Source organism: Tetrao urogallus (assembly GCF_951394365.1).
Source record: "Tetrao urogallus genome assembly, chromosome: 7".
In the NCBI taxonomy this organism is placed as follows: domain Eukaryota; kingdom Metazoa; phylum Chordata; class Aves; order Galliformes; family Phasianidae; genus Tetrao; species Tetrao urogallus.
In genome coordinates this window covers 35,198,041-35,213,178 of record NC_136820.1, presented here as the reverse complement: position 1 = coordinate 35,213,178, position 15,138 = coordinate 35,198,041, and the positions used below count along the sequence as shown (strand labels likewise).

At 39.1% G+C, this 15,138-nt stretch overlaps 1 protein-coding gene across 1 annotated transcript in view; it reads right to left on the bottom strand.

The window, feature by feature from the left end:
• Nucleotides 1–15,138, bottom strand: part of GPR158 (G protein-coupled receptor 158) — a gene marked incomplete at both ends in the record, with an annotated part of 175,901 nt that overhangs the window by 46,954 nt on the left and 113,809 nt on the right. The window contains one exon of the mRNA XM_079538527.1: nt 3,750–3,859. Within this exon, the coding sequence (XP_079394653.1) occupies nt 3,750–3,859 (110 nt within the window). The remainder of the gene's footprint in view (nt 1–3,749; nt 3,860–15,138) is intronic.

The following is a 15,138-nucleotide window of genomic DNA, read 5'->3' as shown; positions in this document are numbered from 1 at the left end:
CAACCCCTACAATTCTGTGATTCTGTGACCTGTATATTCCTTCCCTCACCTCACTGCAAGAGGATGCTACAACATGTCATCTTCCTCCTTTTCTTTCCTGTTCTCACAGTCAATGCACATCTCCTGAGTGCTTCAGAAGAAGTAAACTGACAGCTTTTTTGGCTTCTCTGCTAACATGAGCTTCCCCTTCTGTAAGACACTGAACCATGACACCTGACAAGCAGTGCTGCCCACCACCCACACTCTTGTCTATCCATCCATTCATGCCTTCAAAGGTCTGTAGGAGGTGTCACCACTCGCTCAGATGGGTTGGAAGACATCTTAGCACAGCATTTAAATCAATTACAGAATTGTCTCACAGAGTCAACATCTTCCTATATGTATGAAATGGAGGCTGCCCTGAACTGGAGATTCCATTCCTAGCCTTGAAACTGATAGCCTAAAGGATGTACAGTCTGTAACCAATCATTTCCCTGAAATGTCCATAAGCTGTCGTATGTGTGTACACATGAACATTACATATGTGCATGCATGTCTGTATATATTTACCTACAGTTTTCTTCCATTCTTATGCTTTAATCCAGAATTAAGGGTTCTGTATTAACCCTGAAACCAAAATGGTTGAAGCTTATATATTAAAAATAAAGAGAGGAAGTATAAAATGCAGGGCTTGAGAAGGGACAAAGAGAGTCTTCAGTCAGAGAAATATACTGAAAGATGCAAAATCAGCAGGTCTTTTAAACCCAAATGGTTAAACTTGAAACATCATTATTTCTTGAAAGAATGTTGAGGAAAGTACTGAGACTTCTGTACATTGCTCTACAGTTAGCTTTCTTAAGTTAAGCTCATTTCCTTACCTCCAGCCTCCCACCTCCATAAACATCAGCTCATTATTTTAGAAATGTACAGTGAATAAGAAGGAGGCAATTTGAGATGAGGTGCTTTAGAAATTGACTGTGATGGCTGTTTAAAGAATAAATCAGTACATGACTCCTGTCTTCTTTTTCTATTCCTTAAGCATCTGCTGTTGGTTATTTTTCTGATTTTTCCTTGATGTCTGAACCTAATAAAACCTCAAAGCTCTCCTCAGCAAGAAGGGAGCAAAAGGAAAAGAAAGCCATAAAGAGAGCAAGAGTTTCAAGTGCCTCCTACCTGGCTTTCGATAACCTTCATGCTCCATTGCTATTCAAAGCACCTCATTTGTTGAGAAATACAGCTTTAGACTTTCTAGTTATTACTAATAACTGCATTTACACACCATTGATATTTCCATTAAATTCAGAAAAATCATCAATTCATTACTAGCATCCAATTCTTCCCCCAGGCAAGACACAGGCTACAGACACAGGAGGGAATCAGGGCCTGTCATGAGTATCTGTGGTGTCTGTAATTAGCCATTTTCCAGCCCTGCAATGACTGGATTAAACTAGATCTGCCAAAAATTTCTACTAAATTTCTACTACTATCATATTCCTCTTAATTAGCATAATTCTTGCAAATATATACAATAAAACATTTTTCTAACATGACTCGGTCTTTTGCAAGGCACACTCCCTGACTGAAACATTTAGTACTAAAAAAAACCACCAGACAGTATCATGAATGTAGGAAAAGAATGATCATGAATCCTCAGTGGAAAACAAAGATAAATTCGTAGAGAAAGTAATTCTAGATTAATAAAATGAAATATTTACTTCATTTATTTCATTTCATTTATATGCATTTAATGTAGAAATATGGAATAAATCCGAGACAAATGATCTTGGAAGGTCATCCAGTGATAAAAGCAGGGTTGACACTGAATTTAAAGCCGGTTACTCAGCACTTCATCAAGCTGGGCCCTAAAACCTCCGAGTATCAAGATTCGCAACCTCACTGGCACAAGCTCCACTGCTTAATTACCTTGACAGTGAAAAAAGCTTTCCTGACATAAAGTTGACCATGATGACAATTCATACATGACATACAATCCATTTATAATTGTCTTTTCTTATCCCAACATACATCATTGCAAAGAGCACAGTTCCATCTTCTCAGTAAGCAACTTGTAGGTGCTAAATAGCTGCTTTTAGATCCTTTCAAAGTTTTCTCCTCTCCTTCAGCTTCTCCTTGCTCCAAGTCCTGATCATCCTGGCCACCCTTCACTAAACTCATTTGAGTTCAATGATGCCTTGGAAGAGTCCAAAACTAGAAACAGTGTGGAGATGGTCTAAGGCATGCCAAGCAAAGGAGAAAATCAGTTTCCTCAACCTACTGGCTGGGCTCCTCTCATAGAGCCGTTAGTCTTCATTGTATTGCACTGATCAAGGATGATCTTGGGCTTACTCAATCTTTGTCTTGTTTGCTGAGCCTATTATCACAGGTGCCACCTAACACCAAAAAGCTGAATGAGTAAACCAGAAGTGCAAGATTTTCTGCTGAGTTTTCCAACCTATTCTCACTTCATACGAGCTGAAGACCAACTCCTCTGTCAAGACACTGCTTCTTCACACCATACACACAATCTGTTAGGGCAGCAGAACTGTGATAATAATGGGAGTCCTTCATAGTCTTATGCTGTTTCCTGTATATGTGAACTACCGGTAATGAGTCAACCAAACAAAATCACCAGTTCTGTCATATCTTTACTATAGTGTTCTAATTGTTAATCTTTTTGCATAAAAAATTGTTCATCATATGAATTTCAATGAGACGATGAGGCCAGACATAGATATAGCCAGAGTTTAACAGCCAAAGTGAATACTTGTAACTAAACACAAATGTAAGAAGCTCTACTTCAATGGGAAAGTGGGTTTCTCCACCTAAAATGTGACAAACCAATTGTGCAACGTGAACTAGATATTTTCAGTTCTCATTCATTTTATAAGTGTAATATTGAACCTTCCTTATCTAACATGCCTACTCTAATGAAACTAATACAAAAAGAGAAGCAAGCTTACTTCATCCAAGGTGTTTAAGTATCAACATAAGCATATTGCATTTCTCTTCTATAAAAAATAGTTACAAAAATATTTACAGAATATTTCAGTAGTTTTTTTCCACTGAAGCTGAAAGAGAGAAAAGCATTAGGATTTTGTCCAGAAAAGCTTCTCTTTCTAAAGGGACTGCAAAAATGGAATTTGAAGATAAGTCTCTGAATCTTAATTTCTGAATTGCATTTGAATGCATTGCCAACCCAGTGGAAACTCCCCCAGCGTATCCCAGAATTTCCCACGCATTTTTTCTGGCAGGCACTTGATGCTCATGAGCATGCAGCCTGTCTGCTGTGATTGCCTGAAGAGAGCAGCCCTTGACTTGTAAGCCATAAGAAATCAGAGTATATACATACACCATAATGTATTTCACTCAGCATTGCTCACTTAGGAACATCAAATATCTCTGCGAACACTTTATATGGAAAGTTAGACACTTTACTTCATCCTACACTCAAGCAGAATATATTCACCTTTGAAAAGTGGTTCTTGCGCAATTTTACAGCTGATGTATACATTCTTCATCAAATCCTGCAGCTCCAGCTCAACACTTCTGAGAAACCCCCTCACTGTGCAACCATCACTTTCTGCATTCATAGTTCTCTACTGCGATTAGTAGTATATAATTTCAGCAGAAATAACGTGGAGATACATACAGTAGTTTTAAAAATCAGAAACGGCGCTTGTTTATGATATTATTTGCATCTCTTCCATCTAAGTACCCATACAGATTGCACATATTCCCATAGAGATGGAAATTAATAATATGTGAAATACCTGTGCAGCTTGAGCGTCACAGTTCCATAAACTGTAGCAAAGCCCAGAAGACGAACCCATCTTAGGAGAACACAGCGAAATACACTTGGCTCAAAATACAAAATGACAACCTATAGAACAGAAAGATAGAGAGAGCTTCAATACTACTTTAAAGCAAAAGAGAAAAAAAAAAGGAAAAAAAGGTTTGATAAAATGCAGAATAGTTGCAAAACAGGACAGCAGACATATTTCAGTTTGTACTGCTGTATATTTAGATTTTCTAGTAAAGTGACAAGATGATCACACCAACCAGCTGGCACAGTTCTAGGCACCAGCTCCTTTGGAAGAGAGCTGGCAAAAATCCTGTGACAGACTGTGAAGTGACAACACTTTCAAATGCAGTTCCACTGACTTTTCTTAACCGAGTGAAAACAAGTAACTAGAGGTGGTGAGAGAACAGAGAAGGACATCTTCCTTGAGCTATTCCAATAATAGGCAGCTGGGCTAATTCTGGTTTGATGGACTCTATTTACTAGGTTACACTTCAAAGTTCCTCCTTCTAATAAACCAAGCAAAAAGTGAGCTGCTCATTTTTCTTTCTCAATCACTCAAATAAAAAAATGACTGCTGCTCTCTGTCCCAAACTCCAGTATCTCAATATCATACTTGACTTTTTCCCATTCTTCTCTATGTTTCCACTATGCTACATCAAATCTCTCTATACATCTCCACTTTCTGAAAAAAAATATAATGTTTGCTCACTTACAGATTTCTCCAATTGCAACACAGAAACATCCAACTGATTGAATTATTTCTATTTCACATTCTTCTGGTTCCTGCTGGATGCTCCTGCTTTTCCCTCAGTGCTCCAGTCACTCCTTCCTTTTTCCAAACTTATTGCTGCTTTCTTCTGAAGTATTTCACTAATTTCTGGATCACTTTTTTTGTTTGTTTTCTTATTTTTGTTTGTTTTTTTGCTTCTGTTTTTTGTTTTCCTTCTCACTGTCTGCCAGGCTGCTGTCTACCTGTTCCTGAGGCTCCTCCTGGACAACCCACTTCTATTCTTCTTTCAGCGCTGTTCTGGATGTCTTCCAGATAAAAGATCTTTCAGCTGTGCCTGGAACTTACGTCTGTGCAAACATGACACTGTCTGTTCACTATTCTCCCCTCAACTCATTTCAGTGTTACAGAAGCTTTCAATGTAGTAATTCAAGAGATGGGTAAAAAGATCTGTCACACTTTGAGGCTGAATTCTCAGCCTCACTGCTGAAAATCTCATGTAATGCAACTGTAGTGTCTGGATGTGACCCAAAAGCTCTAGAGCTGTTTTTGACCTGGAAGAAGACATTGGAGATACAGACAGCCTTCCTCCTTATCTATCTAGTACCATACCTGAGAATGTCAGTAACATAACACTAGTTCTTCAGGCATTGTGCACATAAGAGCATTTTATCAAGTAAAATACCACAGAAATCTAACAGAGGGCTGCTCAAACGGTGGGCTGAGGCACAGTCTGAATGAGAGCACATTTCTGCTAGTTCCAGCAGATGTTGCATCTTGTGGGATGATCCCATGTTCCTCTCCATTATCCCAGCCTCATCAGGGGCCTGCTGGCCCAGGTTGTGCACAGCATTCCCCACCTGCAGACCTTGCTTGGTCCAGCAAAGCTAGAACCAGTGTATCCTGCCCGTCCAATTAGAGCCTGGTAAAACAACTCTGCACCAGAGTACAAATTAATCGAGCAATCTTGATCTAGGGAAATAAAGCACTGAAATTTCTTAGGCCATCTGCCACAGCTTCATTTAGTCAGTACATTGTAGCACTAGGGGCAGTATTGCGCCTACTGACAGCCACATTATATTATTTTCCTAAGTAAATTCTTTTCTGTGTGGGAATTCAAACCCAGAATACTGGCCAAAAGCGCAGGACGATGTCCTTTGGGTGACACAGACACGCTTAGGAAAGTGGGGGCAAAAATGGCAGACATGGGTTGAGAGAGAGCTTAGAAGACGCTGCTGTGCTTTGCAGCAGTGTTGGTTTGTTTGTCTGCCTGTTTCTTCTTACAGCAGAATCAAGTTATTTCTTTAAAAATTATGGCTTGTTGAATCAAATCAGTGTACAGAATTTCATCTATGCTTTTCACTGCTACTGAACATGTTTCAAAGCAGATACTTTCTGGGAATCTGACAAACACTGTGTGCAGCAAAGGGCTCACTTCTCCTTGGTAGATCAGATGGAAAAATAAAATGCACCTGGACATCCATGAAGACGGCCTGTGTAAACAGAGCATCCAGCAAGAAGTTGCTCAGAAACACCTGAATTTTAGTAATGACTTTGAATATAAACAGAGCAAAGTCCATAGCATTAACCTCCCCTCCGAGGTTTGCCAGGGGGTAGAAACCATTCCAGTTCATCTTTGAATGTTCAAAACTAGAAAAATAATGTCCAAAAATACAGGCAAAATACCCATTTCAAAGTTGATTTGAAAGCAGAAATTTTCAGGTGGTTGAAATGGAAAAGTCCGAACACTTTCCAGGCACACAATTTTCTGAACAAGGGCAACAGCTCTCTGCCATGAAATCTGACACAGCAACTTTATCTGCAGTTGCCTATTGAAATATTAACTGCCTGCGTCTAGAAAACCTCATCGATTTGCAGCGAACCATTTGTCTGAGCAGCTGAGACTTTTGGCTAGCTATCAACCAAGAAAGCACTGCTTCAAATGCAGCCCAGTGGCAGCTGGCATGTGGCAGCCGGCTACGAAGGCTGCAGAGGCAAACTGTTGGTAAAAAATGCTCTCATTTCTTCATTTCAGTGTCGACACCTCAGTGCTACTCCTTTGCCCAGTGATCAGGTACTTAAGGAAGCTGTCAAAGTCTTGGTCCAAGCCTGACAAAAGACCTGAGCCTTCTGAAAATTTCTCCCTGTGTTTATATGGAGGACAGTAGTTGCAATGCTCTTCCATGCTGTCAACATCCATTTCTGCCTACTCTTATGTATGTTACATGTGGTTTGTCATGGACCAAGGCTTTAAACAGCAAGAATTAGTGCACCTACTGTTTTTGCTTGCTTAGGCTTTCCAGAAGGCTATTCTAAGAATATGTCATTCCCATTTCCAACTGGGGTCACTTCGATGTTCAACTGACTACTGTCAGCATTAAGTCTCCTACAGTCACAGTAAATTGTAGGGGCAAAATTTGTAAATTGAATAATCTTTAATCAGAGCCAAGGGGCTAAAATGGAAGCCCAGTACACCAAAAACCATGCTCACATTTTTTATTTTAGTGGAATCATGTTCTTTTAAATGTGTTTCATAAAACGTGTGGCTGCTGTTCTCTATGCTTTGGTCCTTCTAGCTAAAGCAAACAAATAAATGTAACACAGAAAAGACTTGGTTTTATTTCATATCAGCCTCTCCTACCTTCTGATAATCAAAACTCCCATTCTGAAATGTTCTTTCCAGAGACAAGCCTTCCCTATACTGACAACAATATCCAACAACAGCCTGATGAGCTCCAAGCTAGGAGTATAGGATGAGCACAGGATTCATCCACATATGCATGCTGCTATCAACAGCAGAGAAAATCCCTCTGCAGTTCTAACAGACTACTCTGCCCACTGAAAATCTGACAGTAAATCGTTTTCCCTTTTTGCCTTTATAATGTATTAGACTATGACAGCAGCATAAATCCCACAAAAAAAAAAAAAAAAAAAAAAAAAGCACAGTGATTTTTGCCAATAGCTGCCACAAAACCTACTTATGACACGTAAGGAAATGTGACATCCTCTGTTTCACCAGCTCCTGAAGTCTACTTAAATAGTACATACCAGTCACTGTTCATTAAGGAACAAAGGTTTGGGGAAAGGCATTTGGAAACCAAAAGAGTAGTCAGACAGTGCTTGATAATGTACTAGTTACTGCAGCTGAACGTGAGACTTCATAGAGCCACGTGGCCCAGGAGGAATTTGGGCAAATGCACTTATATGTTTGCTTTAAACCTCCACATCTTTTGAGCCATTATTACCCTTGCCAGAACACTGTCTCAGTAGCCATGCTACCACTTGTGGAGCTGACAGATGAAAAGATTTTGTAAGGTCACCAGGTAATAGTCAAGTTAGACCTTAGACCTGGAGAGTTACAGACATGGAAGAGAGCCTTAGCTTGCTGACACAGCTCTTGAGCTGTGCCCAGCAATTGAGCTGGCATGATGAACAGACACATACAGTGTCTAAAATCAACGGCTAAAATACTTACAGGCACCCCACCCAATATAGTACATTTTTGTTATCAGGACAGACAGGTCAATAACAGTGCTAAGAGAATCTATATGGAACAGTTTAATGTTCAAAAGCATGACATGGTCCTTACAGAAAAAAAGGAGGAAATGCTTGAGTTTTATAGCTTTGATGTTATTCTCTTGAAAGAAATACAGGATCTTTGCTTAGCCCATTATGAGAAAATTAATTTTGCCTTCATCTAGGGCACCAGATCCAGGTGAAAATATTTTAACAGTTCCCCAAGCTGCATTGACTGGGATTTAGTTTGCCTAAATCAGGCATATAACTTCTGCCTAAATTGTAGATGACAAGTAAATCAACTTGACTAATGCACAAGTACCACAGATAACACATGGATAAAAGTTTGAGAAGTTCAGGACTTAGTTTCCTGGTCATAATCTTGGCTGAAAGGCTTCAAATACACACCTCCACAGACTAGAAAAGTACTTACGTATTTATTTTAGAAAAGCTGCTTCACTATACGTCAATTAGTAAACTACATTAGGAGGACTGAAGCTATTTAAGAGAAGTTGCTTCTTACTCCAGTTCATAAGGCATGAAAGTATTAGAAAGTATCGTGGACAGATCAAAAGTCATTTTTCTTTGCAGTCATCAAATTTCTCGAATATGCAATATTCTTTCTTCAGTACAATACTTCTAAAGATTGGAAGTAACAGAACAAGTATATTTAAAAATACGAGGTAGTGGCAGCGCTACAAAGCCTAAATCTAGATATTAAACATTTTGAGTAAGCCCTCAGCTCAAAAACCCCACAGAGGACAGTTAGTCCTTCAGCTCTTCTTTTCTCCACCATATCAGATACATGGAAATGAGTTATCCATGTTGGATATATAGAAATGAGATACAGAGCTTTGAACATGTGCAAAAGCATCACCCAGTTATGGATCCAAGGTGAAAGTCACCTACTTCAGAAAAATGCTGGAAAAGTGTTATTTTTTTTCTCATTTTCAAATAACCAAATCATTCGTACAGTTGTGTACAGCTAAGCCAAAAATCTGTACAGGAAAACTATGTACTTGTTAAAAATCTAACTTCAGAATTTGCTGTAAGTACCCAGCACAGTTCAATACAGGATGTGACACAGACATTTAAGATAATACCCTCCGGGCTAATTCAATTAACAAGCATCTAAGAGAAACTCTGTGAGATCTATCCGATCTGTTTCACTGCCCAGCACCATCTGCCCTAGCCTGACTGCAGTAGCCTATTTCAGGCTGTCCCTAGGCAGTTCTGCCCCAAAATGAGCCAGCAGATGCTCCATCCAAGTGCTCTTTCCGGCTCTCCCAACTACTTCCACCCCCTCTCCCAGCCTTGGACACACAGCTCCTATTCTTAGGATCCTGCCGTGCCTCTGAGATGGGCACACTGTGTTCTTCTGCCATATCTGGATGGTTTTTTCTAATATAAAATAACCTCCACATAACCTACTATATCAAGTTACCTATTAATGCTTCAGTTCTAATACCAAGAAGGGCTTCACTGCAAGTGACACTGTTTGCAATGTTTGATAGGCTTGCCATCCAAACTCAGAGCAGTCTGGTACTATGCTTTCTAGAAAAGGGACCAAACCACTTGTATGTGGGCACACTGCCACTGCTAACAGATGGGCATGAATGAAGGCATTCAAAAGCCTGTGCACACTATGGGCATCACATACCACTGTTCAAACCATGATTCACTGCTCAGCATCTGCTTAAGTACTGGGGAATGCACAACTCGCTATCCAATCCTGTACTACCAACAAATACTTCTGGTGCAATTACACAAGGCAGTTTAGCAGTATGATAACAGCTGTACGTATTCTTAGACCCATTATGTAAGTGCACTTCCTTCCAACTCTATTCCATTTTTTAAACCACATGTACTTCTGAAGCCATCATATTTTACTCCAAAAGGTCTATAGACACACAGTATGATAATACACTCATCCTTGCAAATCTCACAGTTTTAAAGCAGAATTGTTCTGCTTCATTAGCTCAATATCTCTATTAAGCACATGGTTGCTGAGAACAAGAAAACACAATAACCACTCAGGCTTTATTCTGAATTGGAATGCAATCAATTCCTCAGTACAGAATGTTGCAAACTCTCTGCTTCTGGGTTAATGCACTTCAGAGAAGATGCACATCAAAGCCAAAATCCTTATGGCCGCATAAGATGTTTCGGTTTTCATAAAAAAAAGTTCTTCCTAGCTGCCTACAGACAGTCCAGCTTGAAACTGCCTACTGAAATCCTCTTTTTCCCTGCTGCTGTACTTTCAAATGTAGGTATGTTTTGTTTCCCATTTTCTGTCTCAAAACGTATACTAAACCTCTGGCTGCATTTCAGCAGAGACATGTCTTGCCTGTAAAATCTTCTGGAAATCCATGATGCAGTACAAATGCATAGCCACCAGCACAAGTGTAAAATGCAACAGACTTCTAGAACTTGAGTCATCAAAATGCTACGCCATCACTAGGTTTTATTATACTTCGAATTCATCTTCATTAGGCAGGAACAGAAGATCTCTAAAGCTTTTTATGGAACATATTTTTTACAGTGGAGCTCATTTAGCTTCCTGAGAGATTTATCTAGTGATTACATAAACTAAACCTTCAAGCTAATTCTGGTTTGACACAAGACTGCATACTTAGAATGCCTTCTTACAGAGATATCTTCAAGTAGTTTTCCTCTTTTTTTCCCTGTTTGCAAGCCAAATCTAAGCTAACACTGGACAGGACACCTCTGAATAGCTTATTTTGAGAAAAATTAATGGTCACGTGAACATCAAGATGCTGTTATATCTTTTCTTCAATTGGAAGAAAAAAAGTGATATATCACAGATGCTACCAGATCTGAAGATATCTATTTATAAGTAATCTGAACACACAGCCTCAAAATGCATTTATTTGTCATAAATTCTAGTCTCTATCAAGATTTCTTAATGTTCTAGCTTCATTGCTTCTATTCATGTTTGCCTAATGAACAATATTTTATGTTCAAGTTATAAAAAGTTAATGTCTTGGAAGAGATGTCTTTGTACTGTAAACAGATTTCTTTACCAAAGATGAAGTATTATGCACGACAAGGCCCAAAGAGTAAGAAGGGCATTCTAACAGTTCATTTTCCTAATAAACACTTCCTTAGCTTATGAGAGACATAAAGTGATGTGGTGGCTGAATCAGTTAAAAATGTTAAGAGCTGCAAGATTCTCCAATGGTGACTACTTGGTCAGCAGTAGGAAGGCAATACAAGGAAAGATAACACACCCAGTTACTGGGGAAAGAAAAGCCTAACACTGAGGACCACCAAAAAGTTTAGGCTCCTGAAATGGGCAGGGTTGTGATCCATTTTAGGAAATGGGTGGAAACAAAAATAATCCTGAAACTAAGCTAAAGCAGGAGAGAGATTGTCTTGCAAGAATTCTCTATATCTATTCTTGATTAGAAAAAGATGCTTAGCTTTTCAGTGAAATGCAATAAACTTCTCAAATATACAGAGAAACTTCAATGGCACTGGGTTGATGAGAACCAAGAACTTGCTCATTCAGCAAGTACAGTCTCTCAGCCTAAGGGGCTACACAGACCAAGCTGCTGAAAGTGACAAATCACGTTTGTTGGGGCAAATATTTGCCCAGAAGAGATGCCTTCCTAGCAAGTGTGAGCTACTGGATTACATGCCATCCAGTACAAGACAGGGAGAAGGTCTGAAGCTCAGAAGTTCCCTTGGGACCGTGACAGGACGAAATACAATGAACAAAATAACAAATACAGAAATATGACTGGAAAAAACAATCTATACAATAGCTGTAGTCACATCTCAGTTTGAGAGAGAAGAGGAAATAAAGACTGAAATGTATATCACTCTTTCCTCATTCTTATTCAAATGTATTTCTATTCCAGCACCACTACAAAGCTAGGGAAGAAAACACACACAGATTACTCCAAAAGTAATGCCTCCTATTAATTTCCACAGACACTTTAATAGATATGAAATGCTCAATAAAAATATTTGATGAACAAGTTCACAGCTGCAAAACTCCGTTTTTCAAAACCACCATTTTTGCCAGAAACAATGAAGAGTCCACATGCCACACTTGTGTGGAGTGTGCCAGTTTTTAATCTGTATTTGGTATGTAGCTATCCCTCATAATCACTTACATTGGCTTGCCTTTATGTTCAGTAGTACCCAGTATCCCAGCAGCCACCTGAACAGCCTCAGAAGTCAGACCCTGAAGGCATGACAGCTGGTTGATCACAGAAGTTCAGCGGCTGAGCTGGCCAGATGGGGGCATGGCCAGAGGTCAGAAATTTCCACTGAGATCAACACATAACCAGTGAAGGTTTAAAATCCATTCAAATGAGATTTTTAAAAACAGAAACAACAACTTTGTCTGAAAACATAAAGTGCTCCAGAACATATTTTGCTAACCGTGCACTGGGGAAAATGTTTTTCATTATTTCTGTAGGTTATCAGCTGCAGCCCCTCAGAACAAAATTAATGTATTGTACCTTAATGCATTGTAACTGAGCTGATTTTTCAGGTACTCAGGAACTTGCCAGGAATTTATAAGCCTCAGATATCACTAAAAAGAAACAATCCAAATAAGTATCTGGTTTTCTGCCTTCAGAAAGAGATGTATGGGTTAAGAGCAGTGTAGAGCACTTCCAAGTTCTGCACTCCTTTATTCACTGTTTTTCCTACCTGAGATTCATACACAGAGATCTTGGATTACTTTCCAGTCAAATACTGAAATACATGTGAAAAAGTGGGTTTCCTGCTCAAACAAAGGGTCAGGTTTTAAGCTCAAATTATTAAACATACTTTGTTGGCAGCAACACAAAAAGCAAAAATGAGCATGTGGGACTGTTATAAGAGAAACGATAAGCAGGTAGGAGCAGTGGCTCCAGCCACGTTCACCCTAAGGACAAGAGAAGAAGCACAAGCAAAGTGTAGAGGAGAAACCCAACTCCTTTGGCATTCAATACCTCTATGTTTATGCTTTTGTGTTACATTAAAAAAATATATAATTCAAAGTAAGTAAAAGTAATTTCATCAGAATGCTATATCGAGGCAAAAGGTATGTATACATAGGCACATTTCAAAATTTGTTCACATTGGTTCAGAATTACAGAAGTTGAAAATCAAAGGAAGTCCTAAAGTCAAAACAATCTTCTAAGCAAAGTGCTTGCTTCCTCCACCATTTAATTTCTGCAATCCAACAATTTCTTTCATCTCTTTATAGGGGTTAGGGATAGTGGTCAATGATGTCCCAGTTTACCGACTTCACAGGAGAAAAAATAGAAAATGTTTGTATTGGCTGCACTGCTGCAATCTTTTCTTAACAAAGGTCTGCTCACCCCAGCAGCAGAAAGAGAATCATCTCGGAGCTGAAATGTTTCAAACGAAAAAGACAGACCTCTTTTCAGCACTGTCCTTCCCAAATACCTGACACATTGTAACAGCAGTGTTAAGTGTACACTAGCTTCATTTTATGAATAAAGACATGCACTATGCAATACAATATTTTAGTAGAAACAAGGAAAATCTACTGATTAATTTTAAGACTCTGTGATTTGAAAAAGGAACTTTTAAAAACCACAATGGTATGGGAGTGTCTGTATTCAAATAAATCTTGCAGGAACTGCAGCTATCTCTGGATATAACAAACTAAATTATTCAGAGCAACTTGCCAAGTATGCTCAGTGCAAGGCACAGGTCATGGAGCAGACTTACACAGACTTTTTGCATTTTATTTCAGTTTCTGTATCTGCAGCAACAGCAGCAGTGAGGACAGGCCAAAGGCTGCAGTGTGACAAACCACTGGAGGAAATGGTGGGAACACTCCTCTTCATGTTCCCACATTGAGAGCAGATGCCCTTCTGGGATATCTGTTTTAGATGAACTGAAGCAGTTGGCTTCAATAGAGAAGTGGGTAAATTGTGAAAATGAGTGACATGCAGCAGGTTGGATGACACTATCTATGATCTCACCGACCTTAAATCCACATCAGCCATGTTAAATAAATTATGTCATAAAAATACTGTGTAATTAACAAAGTTCAGAAGAAACCAGCTGCAAACTCAAGAGAAACAGAAAAGAAATGCTATTTTTGTTTCACTGACATTATTACAGTTCACTCTTCAGGTGATTCCTAGGTGCCAGCTAGCATCCACAGAAGGAACACTGGGGGAAAAAAATGCACAAATTTTAGCCTTTTGTTGTTGCTGTTGTTGTTTTCGCTATTCTACTTTAACATTTATTATTATGTACTTCAAACTGTTGGTCTCAAAAGAAGCAAAGATCTTTGGAAGAATCTAGCTTAGGAAATAAACAGGCCTATAGCATAAGGTATGTTTTGTGTATTCTAAGGTAACCATCAGGGAATGTAGAAACAGAAATATGATGACAATGAAGGCTAACACAGATACAGGGCTCCTGAGGACTACGTTCCGAATGGACAAACTTCAGTTCCACTACTGAAGGAAAATGCAGAAATCTAAAACTGAAAAGAAATAATCTCAGACTAGCCATGCTGAATCCAACCTGTCAAGAAGCTCTCCAGAGCATCGTGCCAGCAATATACCTGAACAAACTCAGAAAAGCCTGAGAAGAATTCTTCCTTATTGATCTCAGGAGGAATATTTCTTTAATAGAAGAAGACAACACACTCGACTCTGAAACAGCAGTCTTCAAAAACTTCAATATGTATAGATGGCAACTAACTACGACAGCAACAAATCAGAAGAGAAATCTCCCCTAGGAAATGCTGCACAGAAGTGGAAAGTGGTAGAGATGGATCTCAGAACTTACATTCAGGAAACTGTGTGGACATGAAAAACTTTAATGAGTCTTTGGAGGTCACTGACCAGCTGGTGAGAAGTTTGAACTACGTATATAATGGTGTAGGAACGATGGGAGTCAGATAAAAGGGCAGTTGCAAACTCTGAAATCATTGGCTTGGGAAAAATAAAGGTGATAAATCTTCCTCTTCTGGAAAACAGTTTCATTATACCTCTACGATTTGTACTGCTGCTCATCACCTGAAAAATCAATAGCAGTAAAATCCCTAAGGGATAATAGGCACATCTCATCTTTCAAACACAGCATCTGCTAACCTTTGCATGGATTC